Here is a 25,019-nt window from a genome sequence, read left to right as displayed (position 1 = left end):
TAACTGGGATTCACTCACGCCAGTGGCAGGAGCAGCCCCAGAGCACCAGCCCAGCTGGGGGAAGTGCCCGCACCCGGCGGGTTTGTTTCCATCGTGCTAGGTGTGCGTGTAATTCATCACCCAAATGCTCGGTGTCACCAGCTCCTGGTAATTTATTGCAAGTAACATGATTTTGGCCCCCGACACAAGCGGGCTTGCGATGACGCGAAAAGCTGCAGCTGTCTTCAGTGCTTCCCTGCAGTAAGCTGAAGAGCTCAAGTGCCTTGAGGCCGGCGCTGAACGGCTCCTTTTCCAGCCCCAGGTCGTTTTTCTGGCCCTCCTTTGAACTCTCTTTGTGTATTTCCACATCCTTCTCAAAACGGAGACTTTGGAGCTAGCCTTGCCAGCAAGGCAAAGTAAAATCACTGCTATCCCTTCGCCTCCTGCAGATGGTGGAGGGACGAGTAGGTCCCCGTGCTGCCCTGGGGGCATTGCCTGCACCAAAATACTTCACGCTTAGCCATGGTCATCCCATGCCTAAGGTGGCCTAAGAGCCTGAGCTGACAGGTAGCCCGGAGCACTGACCTCATTTACTTTTAATTCACAACTGTGGGGCTAAACACTGCCATCTGTGCTCACCTTTGGCCTCGCCGTAAACCCAAGTAATTACTCATCTAATGACGCCTGCTAATCGGCATGGCTCGCCAGGGAGCTGGCAGTGTGCCGGGCACTGCTTCTCCCGCCTGCCGTGAGCCCGAGCTGGGTGGGCTGGCACAGCCCTTATGGCACGGTGCCGGCGGGGATGTCCCCAGGGTGTGGGGCAGCATCGCCAGCCAGCAGGGACAGGGACGGTGGCATGCACCACAGGGATGGCACATGTCTGTAGTATTGGGCAACTGCAGCTCATCCTCCCCGGGAGCTTTGGCCTTGTGGGCTGAGCCTCCTCGGGGTGCACAAGCCTCTCTCTTCACCCTCGCGTCCCCTCTGGAGCCTGGGGTTTGCAAGGGAAGCAGTTACCAGGCTGGTGTGGCACAACGCCCCGTGGTTTTGGCTGGGAGCAGCGAGAGGAGAGCAGGAGGCGGCTTTTCCTCTAGGGCTGTGGCAAAAACTTACCCAGAAAGTGGGAAATGGGTTTGGATCTCCCCGTGCCAGGCCAGGCCAGGCCAGCGCTGCTGGAACTGGTTGGTCAGCTGAGCTGGGCTGGAGAGAGGATGGGGCCAGCAGTCTGGTCTGGCCGGTGGGTATTCTCCTCGTGCCGGTTGCTGCTGCAGCATTGCTCTGTGTTTCATCTGCTGGCCTCTTCATCCAAAATGCATGTTAATCAGGGGCTGCATGAAGGCTTCCCACCCACAGGATGGATACCTGTACCTGTGTGAGGGATCTGCGCTTCCACTTGCCCATCCTCCCCTGTAGCCTGGGGCCCTGGAGACTCCATTCCCGGCTTCCATGCCCCGCTGGGGTGGCAGACCCCTTCCTGGCACTATCCTGACCCCGCAGGGCTTTCCTTGTACCTCCCCAGGCAGTGTACAGAGTGCCACATGGTGTTTGCTCCATGCTCCTTTCCGCATCAACAGCGGGTCATCCTCACTGTGTGGGTCAGATGCTGCTGGGCAGAGCAGTCCCTGGTGCCAGCATGACCATCACTGATGGGACTCCTACATTGGTGACGGGTTGGGGGGATCATCCCAATTGCCCTGGGACACATGATCCCTCTGGGGCCGCCAGTCTGGCCTGCACAGAGTGGGTTTATCCAGCGTGCTTGTGTGTGAGGAGGTGGCCCAGCACCCAGGTGGTGCCCAGCACATCCACAGGCAGCACCCTGAGAAGCAGCTTGAGAGGTTCCATCTCCCCAGCATCACTCAGGGTGCCCGGAGCAGCAGCGGGGCTGAAGCCCCATCCTGCAGAACGGCAGGCGAGGGCCTGAGACTGCCCTTTCCCTTCCCACAACCCTGCTTCATTTACTGCACACCTCCCAGCTTCTGCAGCGGATGAGGGGGGGGCCCTGCCGGCAGTGGCCTCCGTCACTGCACAGCCTCGCCTCCCTCCCCGGGGCTTGGGGCCCATCCTGTGTGCCGAGCGAGGCCGTGCCCTGAGGGAAAAAGTAGTATGTGGTGACGTAATTAAAGGCTGCATCATTAACGCATGTGTGCAGGGGCTGAACATTTCCTACTTCTTGAGCGCTTGGCTTCCCCGCGCTATGTTCATGGGTGCTTAACTCCACAGGAGGCTTTAAAACAGGAGAAAAACCTCTGGGAATTAGAGCACCCTCAGCAGTCACCAAAGCCAGCATGCCATGAGCAGAGCTGGAGAGTACGGGAGAGCTCTGGTGGGCTCCAGCCCCATGTACAGAGTGGGGTGGAGGGCGACCTGCCTGCTCCAGGACATCACACCTCAGCTCAGCTGGAGCTGGTGAACAGGGCCACAGTATGGCTACGTGCTGGTCCATGCGAATGGGGCAGGACCTCCATGCTGCTCCCCATGCTCCACAGCCCAGCCAAAAGCTGAGCTCCTTTAGAGGGTATCGGTGTCTCTCAGCCCGGGCAGAGCAATGTGTTCTTCCTTTAGTCTCTTTCCTGTCAACAGTGGTGCCATTTTGGTTTGGCTTGCACAAAACTAGCTCACCCCAAGGCAGGGATCTGGCACACGACGTTTTCATCCCAACATCCCAAAATTTTGCTAGGCTGTAAGCACGGAAGCCAGCCTCTCTTGCCCACTCCCACTGTGAGACCGTTGTGCTGCTGACTGTCCCCTCTGCCCCGCAGGACTACTGGCTGTCCCTGCTCTACAAGCGCCTCATCGGTCCCAAGGTCCTGGCGATCCACGTGGCCGGTCTCCAGAGGAAACCTCGGCCCGGCAGAGTCATTCGCGACAAGCTCCGCATTTACGCCCACTGCACCAGCTACCACAAGTAAGCGAGGGAGGCTGGAGGCTGCAGCGGGGGGGACCCCCAGGAGATGGGGACCATCGAGCTGGGGCAGGAGCCCAGGCTTTGGCTCTGGCAAGGCAAGGTTGGTTCCCCAAGGGGACTCGCTCGGGCGCTGCACTGGCCGCTGTGGCAGTGGAGGGAGCGCACAGGAATGGCGATGCCTCTGATGAAAGTCACGGCGAGCCCATGCCTGGGAATGGGGCCGGCCGGGGCTGGTGCGGTGGCCAGCGGGCAGCCCCGGCAGCAGAGATCAAGGGAGTGGATTTCACACGAGGGGCCCCCGGTCGGTCGGGTTACCCGCCGGGCCGCACTGCCGGGGAGCCCGGCCTGGTTATTGTTTCGCTGATAAGGTCTTTGAAAGCGCCCCAGCGAGCCGGGGGGGGCAGCCACCTCCTCCGCAGACACAAGTTGCTATTGTGGAGGAGGAGAGACTGTTTCTTTACACAGTCCAGATGCTTTCAACATGCCTCCAGCTCGGTAGGAAACCTTGTCCAGTAACTGACAGGTGCAAAGTGCTTTATAGCCTTTGTTTGGGGCTGCCTGATTAGGCAGGGACAGAGGATCAGTGTCTGGACCTGTCAGTTTGGTGCCCAGGGTAGCGGGGGGAGACGCCACTCACGCACAGAGCTCCCCTCCGTTCTCAGCCTCCTCCTTGCGAGGCCCTGGTGGGGACTGCCCCAGAACCAACACCCCTGTGGCACCCCCTTGAGCCATGCCACCCTGGCCAAGGAGGAGAGGGGGAGATTGGGAAGGTGTCATCGCAGAGCTGGGATTTGTGATGGGGAGGTGGCATCTCCCTGTGGAGGGGCTGCCAGGACGGCGATGTCCCCTCTGGATGGCTGCATGAGGCCGGTTCTTGCAGAGACCCCCAAACCTCTTCTTGGAGGTGATGCTCCCAGGGATCATGTCAATGCGCCCCTCAGCTCCCCTTCTCCCCTTTGCAGCCACAACTACGTCCGGGGGTCCATCACCCTTTATATCATCAACCTGCATCGCTCCCGGAAGAAAATCAAGCTGGCGGGGACGCTGCGGGATAAGATCGTCCACCAGTACTTGCTGCAGCCCTATGGCAAGGACGGGCTCCACTCCAAGTAAGTGCAATGCTGGCGGCTGGGGCTGCCACTGCCGCCATGTCCTCAATGCCACCGTCCTGACCCTCTCCTGATCCCACAGGTCGGTCCAGCTCAACGGACAGCCACTGGCCATGGTGGACGACGGGACCCTCCCCGAGCTAAAGCCTCGTCCGCTGCGTGCCGGCCGCACCCTGGTCATCCCCCCGCTGACCATGAGCTTCTACGTGGTGAAGAACGTGAACGCGCTGGCCTGCCGGTACCGATAGCCCGTGGCCCAGAACGGATCCACCGGCCCCGCTCCTGTCCCCGCGCACTCCCCAGGACACGTTGCCTCCTCGGCAGCCCGCACAGCCTCGCAGCAGGGCCACCTCGGGCAGGCACCGCGCCGTGCCCTCTGCCTCCTTGCACCCTGGATGCCCTCCGGCTTGGCACCCTCTTCCCGCCCTGCGACCGCAGAGCTCTGCTTGGCCCTGGCCACCATCCCGCCGGAGCGGTGCGACGGCAAATTTGCAGGGCCTGCCGCCATCCATCCGGCAAGCTGCGAGAGGCACCCGGGGGCCGGTGCCCACCGGCTGATGGGGAGGGCCGGGGTGGTGTGCCTGGCGTGGGCACCCTCCCCCGGTGTCCCCGGTCCCGCTGCCCCTCAGGGTGACCCCTCCAGCAGCCGGGTCCCCCTGTCCTCTGCTCGGGGGGCGCGGGCAGCGCTGCCGGTGCAACAAGAGCATGGAAGCAGCTCCCTCTGCTGCCGCCATCCCGGCGGGGACCGGCGCGGGGATGCTGCGGGCGGGGCGGGCCGGGAGAAAGCGGGGGCGGGGGGAAGGGAGGGGGAGCCGGGGACCGCCCCGGGCGGGGCTCGGGGGTCCGCGTCTGGAAATGTTGCTAATTAAATTATACGGCCCGGAGGCGTGCGGAGCGGCGGGAGGCGGGGCCGGGCCGTGAGTGTGTCCTGCCCGGTGTGGCGGGCAGGAGCAGCCGGGACGCGCCGAGGCGCTACCGGAGGTGTAATAAAGTTGGGCTGTCAACCGCGCCGGCGTCTTCTGTCCGCCGCGGGCCGGGAGCGGGGACCGGGGCCGGGAGCGCGACCGGGGCCGGGGCCGGGGCCGGAGCCGGGAGCAGGAGCGGGACCGGGACCGGGACCGGGGCCGGGGCCGGGATCGGGATCGGGATCGGGGCCGGGATCAGGGCCGGGAGCGGGACCTGGACCGGTGGCCGCGGTGCAGGCCCGCGCCGGGCCGGTGGGGGCGCTGCGCGCGTGGGCGCGGCGGTCACGCGCGGCGGAGCAGGAAGCGGCGCGGGGCGGGCGGAGCCGCGCGGTCCCGGTGCCCCCGCGCCGCCGCCGCTGGTCGGGGCGGGCCATGCGGTGCGTCCTGATCGCCAGCAGCGCGGCCGAGCTGCTCTTCTACTGGGCCGATGGCGCCTTCCTCCGCCGGCTGCGGGCACCCCACGGCGGGCAGGTGGGGCGGGACGGGGCGGGAGGGTTCGCGGCGGGGTGCGCGGTGGCGGGGGGGCGCTGACCCCGCAGCGTGTGCCCACAGAGCCCGGCGCTGGAGGACAGCCTCAACACCCTCTTCGCCCCCCTCATCATCTCCTGCGCCGCGCTGCTGGAGAAGCTCGCCGACACCTACACCTGCTTCGCCACCGAGGGCGGGCGGCATCTCCACGTCCTGCACATGGTAGGGACGGCGCCGGCACCGGGGACCGACTGTCCCCGACCGGGGACACCGACCCCCCCCATCCTGACCCCGCTGCCGGTTGCAGTTCGGGGATTGCCTGTACATCGCGGTGAACGGCGACGGGACGGAGAGCGAGGACGACCTGCGCCGGATGCTGTTCATGCTGCGGCGCTTGGTGGAGGTTCACTGCGGCCTCGTCACCCTCGACTCCCACCTCGTCCGCAAGGAGTGAGCGGGCACAGCCGGCCGGCATGGGCTGGCACGCCGCGGTGCCGGGGCAGCTGCCGAGTGGTGCCTTCGTGCAGACCTGGGGGGTGGGAGTGGGTGTCTCCAAGCTGGGACCCCCCCTTTGCAGCAGGACCTGCCTGCTGGGCTGCAGCTGGGTTTTGGGGTGCCCGTCCCACCCGAGGAGGTGATGGCCGGCCCTTGGCTCAGGCTCTGTGGCTATTGCAGGTTGCGGCCGGCCGATTCGGAGCAGCGGGAGCGTGTCTGGAGCCTGCTGCGGGGTCTGCTGGAGACCTACAGCCGCCTGCGGGAGGAGGACCAGAGCTTTGCGGTGGAGGTACTGTCCCCCGGGGTGTCGCCCACCTTTGGGGTGTCCCAGTGGTGCGAGGCTGTGTAGAGTCCTGGGATGCGGGGAAGATCTCTGGACTGGGGACTTTGGGGCAGCTTCCTGGGGCAGTGGAGGCTCAGACCTGCCCCTGTGGCTGTGTGGCTGGGTCTGGGGGGGGCTCAGCAGCCATCCCCTCCACCTACACCCCAGGCCGTGGAGCGTCTGATCCACCCTCAGCTGTGCGAGCAGTGCATCGAGTTCCTGGAGCGGCAGGTGGTGCAGTACATCAACACCAGCCCCGAGCGCGGCGGGGATGAGGTGGGCCATGCCTTCCTCCTGGTGCACACCAAGCTGCTGGCCTTCTACTCCAGGTGCGCCCAGCCCCACCACCCTCCCCAGGGCAGCTGCTCACCCTCCCGGCTGACCCGTCCCTCTCTGGCCCGCAGCCGCAATGCCAGCTCCATCCGCCCCGCTGACCTGCTCATCCTCATCCTCCTGGTGCAGGACCTGTACCCCAGCCAGAGTGCCGAGGAGGAGCTCGGCCCCCAGGTGCTCCAGAGCAGGGCTTTGGGGCGCAGCAGGTCGGGGTGGCCCTGCTGGGTGATGCCTTGGTGGCCAGGCTTTAATTTTTTTCCCCTTTTTTCAGAAGCCTTCAGCAGGGAAGGTGCTCCCCCAGGGACCCAAGAGAAGCGAGAGCATCCCTGTGAGTGGCCCTGGCTCCCATGGAGCTGCAGAGAAGGACTCGGATGACCAGGTGAGTCCCTGGGACCGGGAGCTGCGGGGTGGGACGCTGGCTGGGCAGCCTGTGTCACTCCCATCGCTGACCCAGCTGTTCTTGCTGGCAGGACACAGACGATCAATCCGTGCCTGAGGTTTACTACACGCCTGAGCCCTCACCAGGCGAGCACAGCACGGGTGAGTGCCCAGCCAGGCAGCAGCCCTGCCCCACACCCCCCAGCCCCACGGAGGCTCCGGGGCTGCGTGGGGGGCTGGTGGGGAGGGCGACCTGCCATGCTCCCTGCAGGCAGTGAGAGCTGGTCGGAGGGCGCTGAGACGCTGGGCATCGGGGAGGCAGACACTGCAGAAATCCAGGTGAGCAAGGGGTCCTGCAGTCCCTCCTGGCTCTGCGTCTTCTCAGCCTGTCCTGGTGCTCTTTGCAGTCGCCGGTCCTTGTCACTTGTCCCTTGCTGTGCTGGGGCTGTGGGTGTCCCAGGCTCTAGGGCTGGGGGTGTGCCCTGCATCCCTCATGTTGTGCATAATTGTGATAGCTCTGGCCACCCTCTCTGGGGCGTTGCTTACGGTCTCCCTGTCCAGAGCTGTCGGCACAGAGGGGACAGGGCTGCCTCAGAGCAGTCTGGTGTCTCCCTCTGCTGCCTCTGGGCTTTCTGGGCTGCTTCCCTGCCAGATGCTGCAAAGCCGCACACACTCCATCCAAGTGCTGGCCTTGGTGCAAGGTGTTTGCAACCTGTGTCTTTGCAGGCGGCTTCCCCTCTATCTGCTGCTCTTTTGGGGTCCCTGGGCACTTCCCTCCCTGCTGATCTTTTGCCGCGTAGCTCCCTCAGCTCCATCAGTGCCTGGTTGCAGCTTTCTGGTGTCCCTCCAGAGCGTCCTGGGTCGGTGCAGGCTGTCTCATCCCCACAGGGGGCTGAGCATCTCCCCTCTCTCCCCAGATGGCAGAGGACTTGCTTCAGACCTTGGAACCTCTGGTCCCTGAAGCTTCAAACCCCAGAAGGATCTTCCTGGATGCCAGCCTGCGGGAAGGTTACTGCCCCTTGCTGCCACACACCATGCACTGCCTCCCACTCTGGCCAGGCATCTCCCTTGTCCTCCTGACCAAGGTGAGCTGCCTCTAAGGTGAGGGAAGTGACGGTGGGATGGTTCTTGGCTGACCCACCTCTCCTCTCCCCGGCAGGGCCCCACAACCCAGGTGGCCGTCACCTTGTACCAGCTGCTGGATGGTTTCTTGGTGCTGGAGAAGAAGCTGGAAGAGGGGCCAGAGGCGGGAGCCCCACGCTCCTACCCATTTCTGGCCGAGCTGCGGCAGCGCATGGACAAGTTTGTGAAGAAGCTGAGTGGGCAGGACATCCAGGTGGGAGTGGGGACACAAAGACCCTGTCCTGTGGTCCCCGCAGCCTGACGCTGAGCCCTGTCTCTCTCTAGTTGCAGAACGCCTGGGTGGACTTCAAAAACAAGATATTTTCCCGGAGCGAGCCTGCGAGCTCCTTGGAGTGAGTACGGGGTGGCTGGGGAAAGTATCCAGGGAGGCAGGGAACTTTCCCAGCAGGGGGACAGCATGGCTGTCCCTGCGGCACTGGGGACCCAGGCACTAAACTCAGCACCATCTGTGTCTCCTGGCTCAGGCTGCTGCAGGCAGTGGCCAACGTGAAGCGGCAGCTCTGCTCCGTGTACCGCCAGCTCTTCCTGGCCTCTGCCAGCCACAGCCTGTCCCAGGGGCTGCGGGACCGTGCCCAGAAGCTGATGAGGTGAGTGCATGGGGGTGGCCGGCATCCCCGGAGGGCTGCCCCACACCCAGCTGTGCTGGAGCTTGGCGGGGGGTTCCAGCATCTCACCGTGCCTCTTTTCGGCAGGGAGAAGCTGCTGGACTGGCGAGACTTTCTGCTGGTGAAGAGCAGGCGCAATATCACCATGGTGTCATACCCGTCCCTGCGGCTGGGAGCCCAGCCCAGCGAGGAGAGGTCCCTGGGGGGTAGCCCGGCGAGGAGAGGTGGGAGGGGGAGGACCCTGTCCCCCTGGCACCAGGCTCGAGGGGAGGAGTGTGGTGGGCAAAAGCGGTTTCCCCAAGGCTCAGGGACTGTCCTGGAAGGGCACCAAAGTTGTTGGACACCCTTAACCTCCACCACACGTACCTGGAGGACTTTCCTGGCCTGGTGCACTTCATCTATGTGGACCGCACAGCTGGGCAGATGATGGCACCATCACTCAGCGTGACAGAGAAGTCCAGCTCGGAGCTGGGCAAGGGCCCCCTGGCCGCCTTCATCAAGAGGAAGGTACTGCTCATGGGGCGGGGGGGTGGGATGGGGACCACAGGAGGGGGTGACGGTTAGAGAGTTTTCTGCTCAGGCTTCAGGTGCTCCTTGTCCCCTAGGTCTGGTCCCTGATCTCATTGGCCCGGCGATACCTACAGAAGGGCTACACGACGCTCGTGCTGCAGGATGGAGACTACTGCTGCTCCTACTTCCTCTGGTTTGAGAACGAGCTGGTACGTGCAGCGAGGAAGGGGCTGAGCCCCTCTCCCCCAGCAGCTCCTGCGGGCAGGGAGCAGGGCTGTGGGCACAGCCGGCTCCTCGGCAGTCCCCTCTCTGCTCCCACCCTCTGCTGTCATCTCTCCCCAGGGCTACAAGCTGGAGGTGATGGAGGTGCCGGTTCTCTCCGATGACTCCGCTCCCATCGGGATGCTGGCAGGAGACTACTACAGGTGAGCAGTCCCCAGCCCTGTGGTTTGGCACCAGGGCCCGGGGCTGTGCTGGCATGGGAGTCCCCGTGAGTGATGCTGGGTGGTACCAGGGCTGCAGTGTCACTGGGGTTGCAACAGCCTGTCTCCCCAGCCTGGTGGACAGGTACTGTGTCCTTGCCAGAGACTTGCTAGGGAGAAGCTGGTTAGAAAGGGGATGCCAGGCTGCACTGCACCTGCTGAGCCCCCCCATCTTCTCCTTCCCAGGAAGCTACTGCGTTACTACAGCAAGAACCACCAGGCAGAGGTGGTGAAGTGCTACGAGCTGCTGACTGTGCACCTGGGCATCATCCCCTCCGAGCTGGTGGTCCAGCAGGCCTGCGACTTGGCCCGGCGTCTCTGGGAGCCCTCCCGCATCCCCCTGCTCTGAGCTGCCTTCAGCCACCTGGGGGCTGGGATTAAAGCGGGTGTTGTGGATGTTCCCAGTGCCTGGGTTGCTTTTTCGGTGTCTGTGTGCCGTCGGCTGGGCCTGCAGGCAGCCACCGGCAGAATTCCCATCCTCCAGTCTGGCTGGGACTCTGGCTGCCTGCTTCCCCACTCCCCGTGGGCTTTGCTGGCACCCAGCAGCCTCCAGGGACAGGCAGAGAGTGGGGCTGAGAGGTTGTTGGCAAATCACCGTTGTGCTGAAAAGTGCGTTTCCAAAGCAGGATTTATAGCATTGGCTTGGCATCGCCACCGGGCTTTGGCTGGAGAACAAAACGGTGTAGCCAAACGTGTGTGGAGGAATGGCCCAGGGTTTGTCCCCCCTTACCCCTCACCCCCAAATGTGGGGTGTGGGGCCCTCAAGGGGCTTGGCAGGCTATGGGGAGGTGCAGCCCATCCTGCACCCCCTTCTCCATGCCCGGGCTTACGGACACCCGTCAGCCGCGGGGTGAAGCTCGGCTGTGAACGGGGGATAAAGTGAGGCAGCTCCTGTGTTTCCTAGGCATATTTGGGCTCAGTGCACATGCAAACTACCCCGAGCACAGCTGGGGATGGGGCCAGCCCCAGGGGTCTCCAGTAGCCACTGCCCCTTGTCACTCTGTGCTGCTCGCTGGGGCTGGGGACGGCAGTTCAGGGGGCAGTGGACCGTGGCAGGGCCTTTGCCCCATCCTGCTGGGCAGGAATTTGCCCTGCCAAGCAACAGTGCTGGGCTCAGGGACAAGCTCACCCCCAAGCTGCCCCTTCTGCTCTCAGTGCTGTGCTTGGGGCTTGCCTGCTCGAGGGGGGACCAAGCTCCCCCTGTCCCCCAGCGCTTGTTGGCCCATCACCCCAGCCACATGCCCCTGGGTTCCCCCTGGAGCAGAACAGGGGCTGGGGGGGCTCTCAGGCCCCTGTCTGCCTGCCCAGCACTTTCCTGGGGTACAGGCTGGGGAGTAGCTGGCATTCCACTGAGCACCAGGCAAGATCTGACCCTGTCGCCTTCTCAGCGCTGGGGCTGATCTCCAGCCCCCCCCCGCGAGTCCCTGGCAGAGCTCTGCCGCGTTCAGTGCCTTGCAAGCCCTGGGACGCAGTGTCCAGCCCTGTGCCAAGGCGTCCCCTGCCCTGGCCCCGCTGTCCCCTCCCCGTGCCCGGAAGGCCTGGGAAAAGCTCTGCGGTGAAAGCAAAGTCCAGGCTGCTGGGCTCAGGGCAGCCATGGCCGGGCACTGCGGGGTGATGGCAGCCGGGTTCCGAGCAAGGCTGGGCACGGGCTGCCCATCACGCTGGCTGCAGGGCTGGCATTTGTCACCGGGGCTGTCAGGAGCCCGGCTGGCCCATGCCGGAGCTGCAGACCGGCTGCAGCGGGAGTACGATGCGGTGGTGATCGGGGCAGGTAATGCTGGGCTGCGGGGAGCTGATGGGGACACTCAGCTGCCCTCCCCCTAGGGCTGGCTGGGGGGTGGCCGGGGGGGACCACAGTGGTGCTGGGCACGTTGCAGCCCTCTGGCATGCTCCCTTTGCCAGGCGTCCTGCACAGCTGGGCACACACTGCAGCCCCCCTCAGCATGCTGCTTGTGCAGGGCACAGCTGGAACACCTGCTTTGACTGCTTCTGTCCCCCTCCTCTGCACCATTACGGCCAGGGCTATAGGGATGGGAGAGGATGCTCCTTGTCACCTGTATCCCCATATCCAGAACCCTGTTATTTGGGTGGTTGAGGCAGCCGCATGCCCCAGGCATGGCGAGGTGCCCTGTGCCGTGGGACTGCCCCACCACCGGGCTCGGCTCATCTCCCTCTTTCCTTGCAGGGCACAACGGGCTGGTGGCAGTGAGTACCAAGCACAGGATGTTGTCACCTCCATCACTGGGGGACGGTGGGGGACCAGGGAGGGTCTGCACCGTGGGCAAGGGAGGGTGTTGGTAGCAAGGTCCATGGGGCTGGGGGCTCCCACAGGGCTGTGGGGAGCAGGGCCCTCCCTGGTGAGAGCAGAATGGTGTGCAAGAGGGTGCTTGGGGTGACAAGAACACATCCCACCTGGAGGGATGGGCAGCATGACACCGCGCTCCCCGCAGGCTGCCTACCTGCAGCAGGCAGGGGTGCGCACGGCTGTGCTGGAGAAGCGCCACGTGCTGGGTGGCGCGGCCGTCACGGAGGAGATTGTGCCAGGTACCCCTGTGTACCCCATGTCCCCCTGCCCCCAGCTAGCCCTCGGTGCGGGCACCCCCCACCGCCCCACATCTTCCAGGCTTCAAGTTCTCCCGGGCATCGTACCTGCTCAGCCTGCTGCGGCCGCAGATCTACGCCGAGCTGGAGCTGCAGGTACCGGCACCCGTCCCTCGCCGGGCTGCTGGCACACTGGCAGGGTGAGCCCACTGCCAGGTCATCCCCACAGGATGGGTCCTGCCATCCCTGTCTTGCAGCGGCACGGCCTGAGAGTGCTCCCGCGGGACCCCTACTCCTTCACCCCGCTGCTGGAGGACAGGAGCCCCCCCCGCTCCCTCCTGCTGGGGCACGACATGGCCCAGACCCAGCAGCAGATCGCTCAGTTCTCCCAGAAGGATGCCCAGGTACCGTGGGGGCACGCACCCCATGATGCTCCCAGGTGGGGTATCCATCACACCTGCTGTGGCACAGTCCCTCTTGTCCCCTCTCTGTCCCTTTTCAGGCTTACCCTGAGTATGAGGCATTCATGGGGAGCTTGGTGTCAGCTCTTGACCCCCTGCTGGATGTCCCCCCGGTGGATACAGCTGCCCTGGGGCAGGGCTCCCTGCTCCAGCGGCTCAGGGCCCTGCGAGCCCTGCGGCCCCTGCTGCGGGCAGGTACGTTTAGGGTGCCAGGAGGCCCTGATGGCAATGGGTGTTTACCCACACCTGGAGCGAGTGATGCTCCTTCCTTCCCAGGGCACAGGCTCCTCGGGAGTTCCAGCTGGGCTGGCAGACCAGCAGGCTTGCCCACTGTCTGTCCCCGAACCCACCCGGGTGCAGGCAGCTGGCCCTGGCATGGTTGTGCAGGTCTCACGCTGCCTCTGCACCCCCAGGGCTGGTGCTGGGGCGGCAGCTGCCCCGCTATTACGAGGTGCTCACAGCCCCCATCTCCAAGGTGAGTGCCAGCAGCAGCAGCACGGAGCCACCAGCCGCCTCCCTGCCTGCCTGCGAGGGTGCTGTGGCAGCCCCCCACCCCAAGCCTGGCGCTCTCCTTTTCTCCTGGGCCAGATCCTGGATCAGTGGTTTGAGTCGGAGCCCCTGAAGGCAACTTTGGCTACTGACGCGGTGATTGGAGCCATGGCCAGCCCCCACACCCCTGGCAGCGGGTGAGGGTTCCTTCCACCCGGAGGTCATGGCTCCACCATCCTGCCGTGCCATCCTCTGCTCTGGCAACTCCTTGGCTTTGCTGTGCCCTGGCACCCCATGTCCTGCCCCGCTGCCTCTCCCTCCTCCTGCCCGCTTAGCCTTGCAGGGGTGGCTCAGGGGTTGGAGCTGAGCAAGGGGCTGCCTTCCATCCCTGCCATATGGCTCTCCTGAGTGGTCCTCACTGTTCCTTTGCTGTTTGGACACCTCTGTCCCCAAGTCGGGCCAAGTCCTGGTCGGCGGGTTGTCCCTGTAACCGATCTGGCATCCTACGAGCTGGTGCAACCCAATCTGTGGGGGCTGTGGCACCATCATCACCATGGCCATGCAGGGGACAGACTCGTCCCCTCAGCCGGTGGCTAACCTGGGGTCCTGCCACCGCAGGTACGTACTGTTGCACCATGTGATGGGTGAGCTGGAGGGACGGCGGGGGGCCTGGGGCTATGTGGCTGGTGGGATGGGGGCTCTGTCCCAAGCCATCGCCTGCGCAGCAGCTGCCCGAGGAGCCCACATCTTTACTGAGAAGGTAAGGGGTGTCTGGGCGCAGGGAGCTGCCTGGCTGGCCTGGAGGAAGCGGGGATGCTCTTGTTGAGGTCCTGTCCCCTCCACCTGCCCAGGCAGTGTGCCACGTGCTGCTGGGCAAGGACGGGCGGGCGCAGGGTGTCGTGCTGCAGGACGGGACCGAGGTGAGGAGCAAACTGGTGCTGTCCAATGCCTCCCCCCAGATCACCTTCCTGGAGCTCACCCCCCAGGTACAGGGCGCGCAGGGCTGGCAGGGGCTTGGCGTGGTGGCGTCCCCTGGCTGGGCTGTCCCCCTCACCGCTGGGCTCTGCCCCGGCCTCTCCCACCCCAGGAAGAGCTGCCAAAGGATTTTGTCCAACGGATCCAGCAGGTCGACACGCGCTCTCCTGTCACCAAGATCAATGGTAGGTACCAGCGGGGCCACCTCCACTGCTGTCCCTGCTGGAGGGACACTGGTGCCATGCTCAGCAAGAGGCTTTCCCCATCCCACCTCCCGTACCCAGTGGCTGTGGATCGGCTGCCCAGTTTCCTGGCTGCTCCCAATGCCCGCGACGGCCGGCCCCTGCCCCACCACCAGTGCTCCATCCATCTCAACTGCGAGGGCACCCACCTCCTGCACCAGGCCTTCACTGAGGCCACCCATGGGCACCCCTCCAGCAGGTAGGAACCGGCACCAGCACACCTCGGCACCCCACGGAAGGGGCAGGACGGCCATGGCGGGTGGTGCTAGGAGAAGAGGTTTGGGATGTTCGGGTCCTTCTCTGCCTGCCCAGCTGGTGTCCTGCTCCCCCAGGCCCATGATCGAGCTCTGCATCCCCTCAGCGCTGGACCCAGGGCTGGCTCCACAGGGCTGCCACGTCGTGTCCCTCTTCACCCAGTACACCCCCTCCGTGCTGGCAGGCGGGCAGCCCTGGGACGAGCAGGCCAGAAACGCGTACGCGGACACAGGTATGTAACGCATACATGGACATGGGTACGTAATGCTCATGTGGACCCGGGTAACACCAGGAGTGCTGGTCCCTGCCCATGGGCAGAGTCACCCTGGAGCTGCTCAGGAGCCAGTCACCATGTCCCCGCAAGCTGCCCACCAGTCCCTTCATCCCTCTCTAGTCTTTGACTGCATCGAAGCCTATGCCCCGGGGTTCAAGGCATCCGTCATCGGCAGGGACATCCTGACGCCACCAGACCTGGAGAGGATCTTCGGGCTGCCCGGCGGGGTGGGTTACTTGCGAGCTCAGCTCCAAGCATCGCACCAGTGACAGGGCTGGTGGGCACACAGCCCTGGGACGGGCACAGCCAGCTCACCCAGAGCTCTGCTTGCAGAACATCTTCCATGGAGGGATGTCTCTGGACCAGCTGTACTTTGCCCGGCCGGCACCATCCTACTCAGGCTACCGGTCCCCAATTCCTGGCTTGTACCTGTGTGGAAGTGGAGCCCACCCCGGTGAGTAAGGCTGGGAGCCAGGACCCTCCTGGGGGGGTTGCAGGAGGAGAGCAGGGTCCATGGAAGAGGTGAGTGGGCAGCACAAGGAGTAGGGGGGTGTCCACTCCACTCTCTGCCCTCCCATGGGCTCTGCTGGTGCAGCCCTGGGCCCCATCTCCTGGGGCTGGAGCTGCCCCCTGCTCCCCAATTCGGCTCTCTTGCAGGAGGAGGAGTGATGGGAGCAGCGGGACGCAATGCTGCCCAGGTGGCCCTCGAGGACTTCAGGCAGCTGTGATGGCAGTGGTGACACCAACTTTGCCTGTGCAGGGTTGTGGCTGCAGTGAACCGTGCTGTCCCAACACAGAGCTCTGCCCGTCCCCAACTTGCTTCCTGGGCACTGCAGGGCAGCAGCATCCCCTGAGAGCCAGGGGGTGCAGGCTGGCAGGGTCCCTTGTGCTCCCAGCTGCCATTGTCCTCTTGAACACACAGCTGCTCCCAGCCCACTGCAGCCCAGCCTTGCCCGGGTGGCTCCTGGGCACCGGGCAGCCATGGCGAGCCTCACTCAGCCCCCACCTGCACCCATGGAAATAAACCTCATCCTGGGCTCTTCTTCGAGCACTCTTACTACGGCTTTTCAGTTTTTTCTGCAGCTCCTGACGTGCTGGCGTGGGCGGCTGCACTCTGCCTGGCCATGCAGCCCCTGGGGGAGCTGCCGGAGGGCACAGGCATGTCCCAACGCGGTGAATGGGGATAACCAGCCCCTCGCCCTCTCTCCTCCGCTCACTGACGCAAGCTCAGGTGCGTGCAGGACTATCTGGCTGGAGCCACCCAGCCCCAGGCTGGCCTGGACCACCCCAAGCAGGGAACCAGGGAGCTGCTTAAGACCTGCTTTGCTACCTGTCCTCTGTCCCGCTGGCCCTTAGGGCCTGTGTGTACAGCGGCCACGCGCCCAGCAGCTCAGAGACTGCAGAAGCCAGGACTTGGCAGCTGCCCGCCATGTCCCTCACACACCCCGATTCCTGCGGGGAGCTGCCCGCGCGTGTTCTGGCCCCATCCCTCCATCCCCAGGGCAGATGCTCCGTGACACCCAGTGGCTCTCGCTGGCCACCCCTCAGCCGGCGGCAGGCCCGGGGTGTGCCCCTCTCCTGGGGCTGCTGCCGGGAGCCGCTTGCTGCAGATTACAGAGCTCACATCCTCTCCCTGCCCTCTTCCTCCCCCGGACAATGCTCCCGATTCAGCCGCCCGCCTCGCCTCCCGCCGGGCCCTAAATACGGTGCTGCCAGGCTGAGCTGTTGCACCTGAGCTGGCTGAATCAATATTGACCGGCCAGGAATAGTCCCGCAGCCCTCTGAGAATAGCCCCGCACGTCCCCCCCCACGCCGCCGCTGCCCACAGCTTCCCACGCACGGGGCTGCCCTGCTGCCGGCGGCGTATTTTTAGCTGCTGCAGTCGCTGGGTGCCGGGGGGCTGCAGGTGCTGGCACCCAATGAGCCCCAACGGCTGGGCTGGAGGGGGATGACAGAGAGGGGGGACACCCCCATCCTGCCACGGTCACACTGAGCAGCTGAACACGGTGCCCCCACTGCTGCGGGTTGAGGCTGGCAGGTCCCAGGTGTGGGAGAGCCCCCTGGACCCCCATCCTGCTGCCTTCTTCTTGCTGCCCCCGGCAGCGGGACACAGCACCTGCCTGCCCAGCACCCCTGCTGGCATCTGCATTGAGGGGGATGCCTGGGGGGGCGGGGGCGCTCCTGGTCTCACACTTGAGTAATTGAGCTCCAAAATGTCGAGACGCGAATGAGTCATGGGCTCCACTGCTGGCCCCAGCTCTGCCCTTCCCCAGGGCTTTCCGTGGCCCCCATGTTGGGGCTGGCCAGGGACCCCCACGCCAGGAGAGGCTCCAACATGTGCCCCAGGCCCAGCTGGGGCATAGGGCTGGCAGGAGGGTGCCCTGCGAAGGGGTCCCGGGGCTGGGCACCCCTTCACACCCTGGGGATGCTGGAGGCTCCTGCGGGACGTGGCGATGAGCTCACGGGCTATTCCCGGCTGTGTTGATCCTGGCTCCTCCCGGCAGGAACCAGCTGCTTTGACTCCAAACAAACAGCCCGGTGGCCACCGGCACATTCCTGGCCGGCCCCTGGCCACGGTGAGGGCACAGGGCTTCCTGTTTATCCCCGTCCCACGGCAGGGGTGGGCAGGCAGCTGGGTGCCCCGGGGACTGGCGGCACCCCAAGCTGGAGGTTGCTCCCGGGGCAGGTCGGGGGGGGCATCCCCCGTCTCCACGTCCCACAGAGGAGGGCTGTGCCTGGGGACCCCCGCAGCCAGCCTGGCTCAGGGATGGTCCAGGTGATGCCCAACACCCCAGGTGCCACCCCACAGCCTCCCCTAGTCTCTGTGCCCCCCAAGTCCTGGCCCCATTGCAGCAGCCCCAGGAATCCCACCCCTGCACTCCCACTTGAGCTGTTGCGTGGGGTGAAGGGTGTCCTTTTGAGGTGCCCCCCCTCTAGCGTGGCAGTTTGTCACCCTCAGAAAACCCATGCTCTGCCTGGCTCGGGGCCAGCCCCATGGTGCTGAGGGGGGGGCATCCCTGACTGGGGCCATTGAGTTCATTCTGGAGGGGGGCTGTCCAGGCTCACAGCAGGTAGGGGACATCCCAGGGGTGCTCAGATCCCCCAGGTTGGGGGTGGGGGGGGGCGACACAAGTGTTGGGACAGGGGCAGGTTTGCCCCAGGGTGGCAGAGGTGGACTGGGGGGGAGGGGGGGCGCAGGGTGCAGGGCTGGGCTCCAGGCACAGTGCGGGGGTGGGGAACCGGGGCCGGGCTGGGCAGCTTGGCCCCCACCCGGGGCGGCCCACCCCGCCGCACCATAAAAGCGGCGGCAGGCGGTGCTCGGCGGCAGGAGAGCTGCTGGCGGCCGGCGGCAGCCAGCGCCGCGTCCCCTCGCTGCTCCCCGTCCCGCACCGCTGCCTGTCCCGCACCGTCACCCCCTGCCAGGGTGAGTGCCGGGGGTGGCTCGGGGCCGGGGAGGGGGGGAGGGTCTGGGCATACTGAGTGTGATGTGACGGGGGGGGGGAGGGGGGGCGGGGAGCAAGCCCACTAGTGCTGTGAGTGGGGATGCAGGGGAGAGGTGGGGTGGTGGGGGACAGGGCTGCGTGCAGGATGGGGAGGAGGCCCTGGTGTCCCGCACAGGGCTCAGGAGGAGGATAAGGGCGGGGGGGGTGTGTGTCTGTGGGGCTCCCCCACCCATGGCCCGAAGCAAGGGGCAGGCATGAAGCAATAGGGGCAGGGAAGTTTTTGTGGGGCTGCCCCTGACTGCTGGCAGGCAGGGCTGAGTGTGGGGCAGTGGGTTCCTGGGGGGGTCGGCTGTGCCAGGGCTGGGTGCCTCTGGCGAGGGGCAGGTGAGTGCGGGGCTGGGGCTGAGCCCCAGGGTGGTGGATGCTGCAAGCTGTGCATGGCAGGGACCAGCCCCTGCATCCCCCGCAGCGGAGGGACAGGGATGTCACCACTATGCGAGGGGCCGTGACATCCCTCCACTATCGCCCAGCTCATGGGCCATGGGGGGGCTGCAGCAGCACCCTCCACCCTGCTGTGGTCCCCAAGGGCTCAGTGTCGGGCTGTCCCCAGGCATCCCACTCCCAGAGCCACAATGGTGATGCCGGCTGATGTGAGCCCCATCCTGGTCCCGCTGGTGCTGCTGCTGTGCCGGGTGGCCCCCAGCAGGCAAGACCCATCCCCGGTGCAGCTGCGGCTGGCAGGGCCACAGGGTCCAGCCGGGGAGGGCCGGCTGGAGGTGCTGTACCAGGGGCGCTGGGGCACTGTCTGCGATGATGGCTTCGACTTCCACGCGGCCACCGTCGCCTGCCGGCAGCTGGGCTACACCGCGGCCATCACCTGGACCCATAGTGCCACCTACGGCCAAGGGGAAGGTAGGGGGCAGGTGGGGAAGGAGGGGGGGCACAGGGTCCTGGTGAGGGCATCATGCTTAGCCCTGGCTGGGGCAGCCTGCCCGGGGGGCTGTGGGTGCAGGCAGCCTGCGGGGGGCACTGGATGGAGCCCATGGTGCTGGGGAGGGAGATGGGAACCCCCAGCCCGGCATGTGTCCCCTCAGGCCCCATCTGGCTGGACAATGTGCGGTGTGGGGGCAGCGAGGGCTCCCTGGCAGAGTGTGTCCACAATGGCTGGGGCACCAGCGACTGCCACCATGGCGAGGACGCCGGCGTAGTGTGCTCGGGAGAGCGCCTGCCTGTCGCCTCCCCCCAGGCCACCATCTCTAGTAACCTGGTGAGTGCCCAGCAGGATGCATGCAGGGGCTCGGCAGGTCCCTTTGACCCTTCCTCGTCTCCCCATCCTTCACGCCCTGCCCTTGATGCTGGAGCCCCCATGCCCACCCCTGTGCCCACTGTGGCAGGTGCCGGGGCTGAGCCTGGAGGAGGTGCGGCTCAAGCCCATCCTGGCGCGAGCCAAGCTGAGCGTGCCGGTGACGGAGGGTGCCGTGGAGGTGAAGCACAATGGGCGCTGGAGGCAGGTGTGCGATGCCGGCTGGACCAGGAACAACAGCCGTGTGGTCTGCGGGATGCTGGGCTTCCCCCAGGAGAAGCACGTCAACACCAGCTTCTACCGGTAGGGATGCGGGAGAGCAATGTTGCAGCCATGGGGCATGTGGGGCAGGGTGCCTGGCTGGGACATGACATGGGGGAAAGAGACTGGGGGCTGTCAGGGAAGGGATGCACACGTGGGTGGGTGTGTGGGGTGCTGGTATGGCCTGGCCAAGCCGGGGTCCCCTTCTTGGGACCTCGAAGAGGGACAGAGCTGGGCTGGGCAGCAGGCAGGGGAATGTGGGGACGGTGACCAGCCATGGCCGGCAAAGCATGAGTGGAAGGAGAGGAGAGGCAAGTGGCCCTCGGCCCCTCCGCCCCCGCCTCGGTCTGGGGCTATAAATACAACCTGTAATGAGCCCCTGCCGATGCCAGGAATCTCGCAGTCCCACTGGGACACACGGCACAGTCGGGCTTGGCACGGTAATTGCCAGTGGGGAGAGAACCTGTCCTCACCCTGCCATGCCGTGGGAGGACCCCATGGCTCCAGCTCCTGCCACAGGGTGCTGGGGAGGGCAGGGATAGTGGGATGGGGTGGTCTGAAGCCCCGCAGGGTCATCATGGCCCCCCCTGACCTCCCGGCTCTGTGCACCCACAGGAAGCTCTGGAACATGAAGCTGAAGGACCCCAAATCCAGGTAGGGTTCAGTCCTGGGCAGGGACACCCCGTGTGGACACCCAGAGCGGGTGTTGGGTGGGGGACAGTCTCCAGCACCCGAGCTGATGCCTGTTCCTGCTCCTCTACCTTGGCAGCTTGAAGACCCTCAGCCAGAAGAACAGCTTCTGGGTCCACAGGGTGCAATGCCGGGGCACAGAGCCCCACCTGGCCCGCTGCCCCACACAGGTGGCCCCACCAGCCCCCCGCCAGTATGCCTGCCCCCGTGGCATGCACGCCATTGTCAGCTGCCTCCCCGGCCCTGCCTTCCAGAAGGGCACCAGCAAGGGCAGGAGCAAGACCTCCCCAGGAAAGGTGAGTCCCAGCACGACCCCATGCCCCATCCTGCTGACGGAGGGTCCTGGAGCCGTGGCGGCCCTGCCCTGGGGCCGCTGACTGGCTGCTCCCCCTGCCCAGGTGCTCCCGGTGCGGCTGCGAGCGGGCACCCATATCGGCGAAGGCCGGGTGGAGGTGCTGCGCCACGGGCAGTGGGGCACTGTGTGTGACAAGCAGTGGGACCTGGCCGCAGCCAGCGTGGTGTGCCGGCAGCTGGGCTTCGGGACGGCGAAGCAAGCCCTGGTGGGAGCCCAGATGGGTCAAGGTGAGGTGGACGGCATGGCAGGAACTCGGGGCACTGCTGCGCTTGGAGGGGCACGGGTGGGTAAAGCCCTTGCATGTCCAGGAAGCTCCAGCCTGCACTGGGATGGGGCTCCCCTGGCTGCTTCTGCCACAGGCAGCCCCATGCCTGTAGGGAACCCCCGGACCAGGGGAAGGAGGGTGGGGGGCGTCCCCTGCTCCAGGACAGGCACAAAGCGTGGAGCGCTGACCCTCTCTCTGCTTCAGGTCTGGGGCCCATCCACATGAGCGACGTGCGGTGCACCGGCCACGAGCGGTCCCTGGCCGAGTGTCGCTTCCAGAACGCCGAGCAGAGCGGGTGCCGACACGAGGCCGACGCCGCCGTCCGCTGCCACATGCCCCACATGGACTTCCAGAGCCAGGTGATCCCCTGCCTCCTCCTCAGAGCCCGTGGAGCCCCAGCCCCATTGCACAGCCCCTGCCCCCCAAGCTCTGTGCCCGGTGTGGATGCTCAGAGCATCCCCATGGGGATGGGGGGGACACAGAGCAGCACGCTGCTGGGGGTCTGCAGGATGAGCTGTTGGCAAAAGTGGTCTTGCAGGTAGGAAAGGAGGAAGAGGAGGGTGGGGAAGATGTTCAGCTGGGTGCATGGGGCTGCCTGCCCCATGGGAGGGATGGGGATCTGCCCCACGCTCTGTCTCAGCCCCTCTTTGCCCACAGGTGCGGCTGGCCGGGGGCCGCAGCCCCGAGGAGGGTGTCGTGGAGGTGCTGGTGCCGGTGCAGGGGCGGCTGCAGTGGGGCACGGTGTGTGGAGCACAGTGGGGGCTGAACGAGGCCATGGTGGTCTGCAGGCAGCTGGGGCTGGGTTTTGCCAGCCATGCCCTCCAGGTGAGCGGGGTCCCAACCCGGGACCTGGGTTGAGAGGGGTCCTACGGGATGTGCAATGTGGGCATGGGGTGGCTGGGGGCTCTGGGATGGGACAGCCTGGGGGGACAAGCCCTGGTGGCAGCGCTGGGGCGGGGGAGCTGGCAGGGGAGGCAAGGTGGGTCCTGGCAGGGAGTGCCAGGGCTGGTCCCAGCGCTGTGCTCCTCCTTTGCCCAGGAGACGTGGTACTGGGCAGGCAGCCCCGATGCCACCCGGGTGGTGATGAGCGGGGTGCGCTGTGCTGGCACCGAGCTGGCCCTCCAGCAGTGCCAGCGTCACGGCCCTGTCCACTGCCCCAGCGGCGGGGGACGCTTCTCGGCAGGGGTCACCTGCACTGCCCGTGAGTACCGGGAGCCCACGGGGTACTGCCGGGAGGGGCCACCCCCTTCTCCTGGGTGCTCCACAGAGAGTGGGGGGGGGCTATGTGGGGTGGGGACCACCTGCTCCATCCCTACTGATCCCCTCCATGCCAGACGCCCCGGACCTGGTGATGAATGCCCAGCTGGTTCAGGAGACAGCCTACCTGGAGGACCGGCCACTGGGGTTGCTGTACTGTGCCCATGAGGAGCGCTGCCTCTCCCGCTCTGCCGACCACATGCAGTGGCCTTATGGCCACCGCCGCCTCCTCCGCTTCTCCTCCCAGATCCACAACCTGGGCAGAGCTGATTTCCGACCCAGGATGGGGCGCCACGCCTGGACCTGGCACCAGTGCCACCGGTGAGTGGCCCGTGGGCAGGAGCTGGCAGGGGGGCTGCCCCCTCCCTGGGCCAGGCAGGGCATGGTGGCACCCATCCCGTAGAGGCTGGCCCGCCCCGGGGTAATTAGCAGCGTCGGCGCTGGCACTGTCATTATGGCTTTATTTGGCTTCAAGGCTGTAATTTGCTCCGAGCCTCTGGGTGCTGCCCGCTCCTGGCTGGGCTGGCCGCACACTCTCCAGCTGGGGACCGGCCCCACGCTCAGTCCCTGTCCCCACAGGCACTTCCACAGCATCGAGGTCTTCACCCACTATGACCTGCTGACGCTCAACGGCTCCAAGGTGGCCGAAGGGCACAAGGCCAGCTTTTGCCTGGAGGACACCAACTGCCCCGAGGGTAGGTGGCAGCCGCAGAGCTGCCAGCGACACCCCCCCGTTCCTGGTTTCCAAGGTGGGGGCTCTGCCCGTGCCCTCCCTCACCTCCCCTCCCTCCCGCAGGGCTGCAGCGACGCTTTGCCTGTGCCAACTTTGGGGAGCAGGGGGTGAGCGTGGGGTGCTGGGACACCTACCGCCATGACATCGACTGCCAGTGGATCGACATCACTGATGTGCCGCCGGGCAGCTACACCTTCCAGGTACCGGGATGGAGGGGCCGGGGTGGGGCCAGTGAGCCACCGGAGCTCAGGGCTGGGGGCCGCCCTCCATGGGTACCACCAGCACCCCTCACCCTGCACATCGGGGTGCTGCTCCGCACCCCACGGTGCGTGCCATGGCCCTGCCTGGGCAAGGCACAGCAGCGGTGCCCCCAGGCCTGCCCCTCGCCCTCCCCAGGTGGTCGTCAACCCCAAACACGAGGTGGCCGAGTCAGACTTCTCCAACAACGTGATGCGGTGCCAGTGCAAGTATGATGGGCAACGCATCTGGATGCATGGCTGCCACACAAGTACGGAGGGATTGGAGCGGAGGGAGCACAGCGAGGAGGGTGGGGGCAAGTGGTGGGGCAAGGGGTGCCACAGCTCCTGTGTCCTCCCCCCCACCTACTCCATTGCTTTCCCCAGGTGATGCCTACGGTGCCGACGTGGTGAGTGACCTGGAGCGACGGGAACGCCTGGCCAACAACCTTGTGTGACCCGGCCCCCGGCATCGGCACGCTCCCGGCAGCGCCACAGGGCAGCCTGGCTACCGCACACCGGTCCCTGCGCCTGGGCAGCACCCGACTGAGCTCAGGGACTCCAATACTTTTGTATTTATTGATGCTGCCGCAGAGGATGGCGACGAGCGCCGGGGCTGGCGGGGAGCGCCCGGTGCCCCCCAGCCCCACGCGGCCAGCAGGACCTGCGAGAAGGGCCCGGGTACCACAGCAGCCCCCACCTCCACAGCTCCGGTGCCCCCCCCAGGATGACTACCTCAGCCTGCCTGGCCCCCCCTCCCCCAGCCCCAGCAGGCTCAGGACAGGCCCCCCCCCCCCAGCCACTGCCACTCGTGCACCAGTCCTGACCTCAATAAAGGTGCTGTGCTATGAGAGAGGGCTGCCGTGCTATGGGACAGGGGGTACCCCATTATCAACCCCACCATCCCCTGCGCTTTTCCCCGCTAGGGCCACAAAGCCAATCCCCAGCCAGGACCAGCTCTGGTATAGGCAATGTCCCCCTGTCCAGGCAGTGTCCCCACCCTGCCACTGGCTGGCTGCCTATGGCTGGTGCCAAGGGGCTCCAGCTTGCCACCAGCAGTCCCCACTGGCCAGGGCACCCTGACCCTGACCCTGACCTGGCTGACCCCATATGCGCAAAGGGACTGGGCCAGCTCTGTAGCAGTGCGGGCCAGCAGCCAGCCCACCAGCCGCCGTGGCTGCAGCCACCATGCCGGGCTTTCCCCAGGCTGCCCTGGCAACTTCCCAGCCCCGGGAGCAGGGATGGGGCTGCTCTGCCCCTCGAAGCCCTTGCTCCTGGGCACAGGGTGGGGACACAGGGGACACCGTGCCCTTGCTCTCTGCGTTACTTTCCACCTGTGGTTTCTAGCACATTTTTTTTTTAAAGGAAATAAATGGGAATATTTGCCACTGACCCACACTCTGCGCTGCCCAGCCCTTTGCCAGACAGCTACCAGGCAGTGCTGCCCCTCTCCTTGCACACCCCCAACCGTCCCCACCTTACTGGGAGACACTGGGGTGGGGGGGCTACCAGCACGCACCTTGGCCCTGCACAGCCGGGACA

At 65.8% G+C, this 25,019-nt stretch overlaps 4 protein-coding genes across 9 annotated transcripts in view; all 4 read left to right on the top strand.

The window, feature by feature from the left end:
* HPSE2 (heparanase 2 (inactive)) overlaps positions 1–4,759 on the top strand; it is a 112,277-nt gene extending 107,518 nt beyond the window's left edge. For both annotated transcript variants that reach the window (XM_063339899.1, XM_063339898.1), the window contains 3 exons: positions 2,742–2,887; positions 3,850–3,996; positions 4,079–4,759. In XM_063339899.1, the coding sequence (XP_063195969.1) occupies positions 2,742–2,887; positions 3,850–3,996; positions 4,079–4,244 (459 nt within the window). In that variant the 3' untranslated portion in view covers positions 4,245–4,759. The remainder of the gene's footprint in view (positions 1–2,741; positions 2,888–3,849; positions 3,997–4,078) is intronic.
* A 496-nt stretch (positions 4,760–5,255) lies between these two features.
* Positions 5,256–10,098, top strand: HPS1 (HPS1 biogenesis of lysosomal organelles complex 3 subunit 1). 4 transcript variants are annotated; one of them, XR_010071695.1, is made up of 18 exons: positions 5,256–5,432; positions 5,514–5,651; positions 5,737–5,879; positions 6,105–6,213; positions 6,415–6,575; positions 6,651–6,753; positions 6,851–6,958; positions 7,050–7,119; positions 7,229–7,296; positions 7,875–7,965; positions 8,117–8,293; positions 8,365–8,432; positions 8,565–8,687; positions 8,793–8,858; positions 9,068–9,212; positions 9,311–9,424; positions 9,558–9,640; positions 9,884–9,940. XR_010071695.1 is itself a non-coding variant. In XM_063339343.1 (18 exons), the coding sequence occupies exons 1-18, from the start codon at positions 5,334–5,336 to the stop codon at positions 10,044–10,046; spliced, it is 2,103 nt and encodes a 700-aa protein (XP_063195413.1). In that variant the 5' UTR covers positions 5,256–5,333; the 3' UTR covers positions 10,047–10,098. The 4 variants fall into 4 exon arrangements, 3 of the variants coding, with proteins under 3 accessions (XP_063195413.1, XP_063195412.1, XP_063195414.1); XM_063339343.1 differs by having other exon boundaries at positions 6,854–6,958; positions 7,875–8,042; positions 9,884–10,098; XM_063339342.1 differs by having other exon boundaries at positions 7,875–8,042; positions 9,884–10,098.
* A 133-nt stretch (positions 10,099–10,231) lies between these two features.
* Positions 10,232–15,980, top strand: PYROXD2 (pyridine nucleotide-disulphide oxidoreductase domain 2). 2 transcript variants are annotated; one of them, XM_063339345.1, is made up of 16 exons: positions 10,232–11,468; positions 11,883–11,902; positions 12,148–12,241; positions 12,321–12,394; positions 12,496–12,642; positions 12,741–12,894; positions 13,113–13,174; positions 13,288–13,385; positions 13,807–13,948; positions 14,040–14,174; positions 14,276–14,348; positions 14,448–14,604; positions 14,738–14,892; positions 15,055–15,161; positions 15,268–15,388; positions 15,592–15,980. In XM_063339345.1, exons 1-16 carry the CDS (start codon positions 11,291–11,293, stop codon positions 15,660–15,662), a joined length of 1,788 nt encoding a protein of 595 aa, XP_063195415.1. In that variant the 5' UTR covers positions 10,232–11,290; the 3' UTR covers positions 15,663–15,980. The 2 variants fall into 2 exon arrangements, with proteins under 2 accessions (XP_063195415.1, XP_063195416.1); XM_063339346.1 differs by lacking the exon at positions 13,807–13,948 and having other exon boundaries at positions 13,970–14,174.
* Positions 15,981–18,273: 2,293 nt separating this feature from the next.
* On the top strand, positions 18,274–24,168 carry LOXL4 (lysyl oxidase like 4). Its single transcript, XM_063338697.1, has 15 exons — positions 18,274–18,358; positions 18,988–19,289; positions 19,472–19,644; positions 19,772–19,983; positions 20,557–20,595; positions 20,711–20,927; positions 21,030–21,213; positions 21,456–21,610; positions 21,909–22,076; positions 22,290–22,452; positions 22,586–22,829; positions 23,088–23,203; positions 23,305–23,441; positions 23,638–23,749; positions 23,865–24,168. Exons 2-15 carry the CDS (start codon positions 19,010–19,012, stop codon positions 23,933–23,935), a joined length of 2,271 nt encoding a protein of 756 aa, XP_063194767.1. The 5' UTR covers positions 18,274–18,358; positions 18,988–19,009; the 3' UTR covers positions 23,936–24,168.
* The last annotated feature ends 851 nt before the right edge of the window (positions 24,169–25,019 follow it).

This window comes from Chroicocephalus ridibundus, chromosome 6, assembly GCF_963924245.1.
Source record: "Chroicocephalus ridibundus chromosome 6, bChrRid1.1, whole genome shotgun sequence".
NCBI classification, from domain to species: Eukaryota; Metazoa; Chordata; class Aves; order Charadriiformes; family Laridae; genus Chroicocephalus; species Chroicocephalus ridibundus.
The sequence above is the reverse complement of the archived record's forward strand: the minus strand, read 5'-3'. Positions and strand labels throughout refer to the sequence as shown.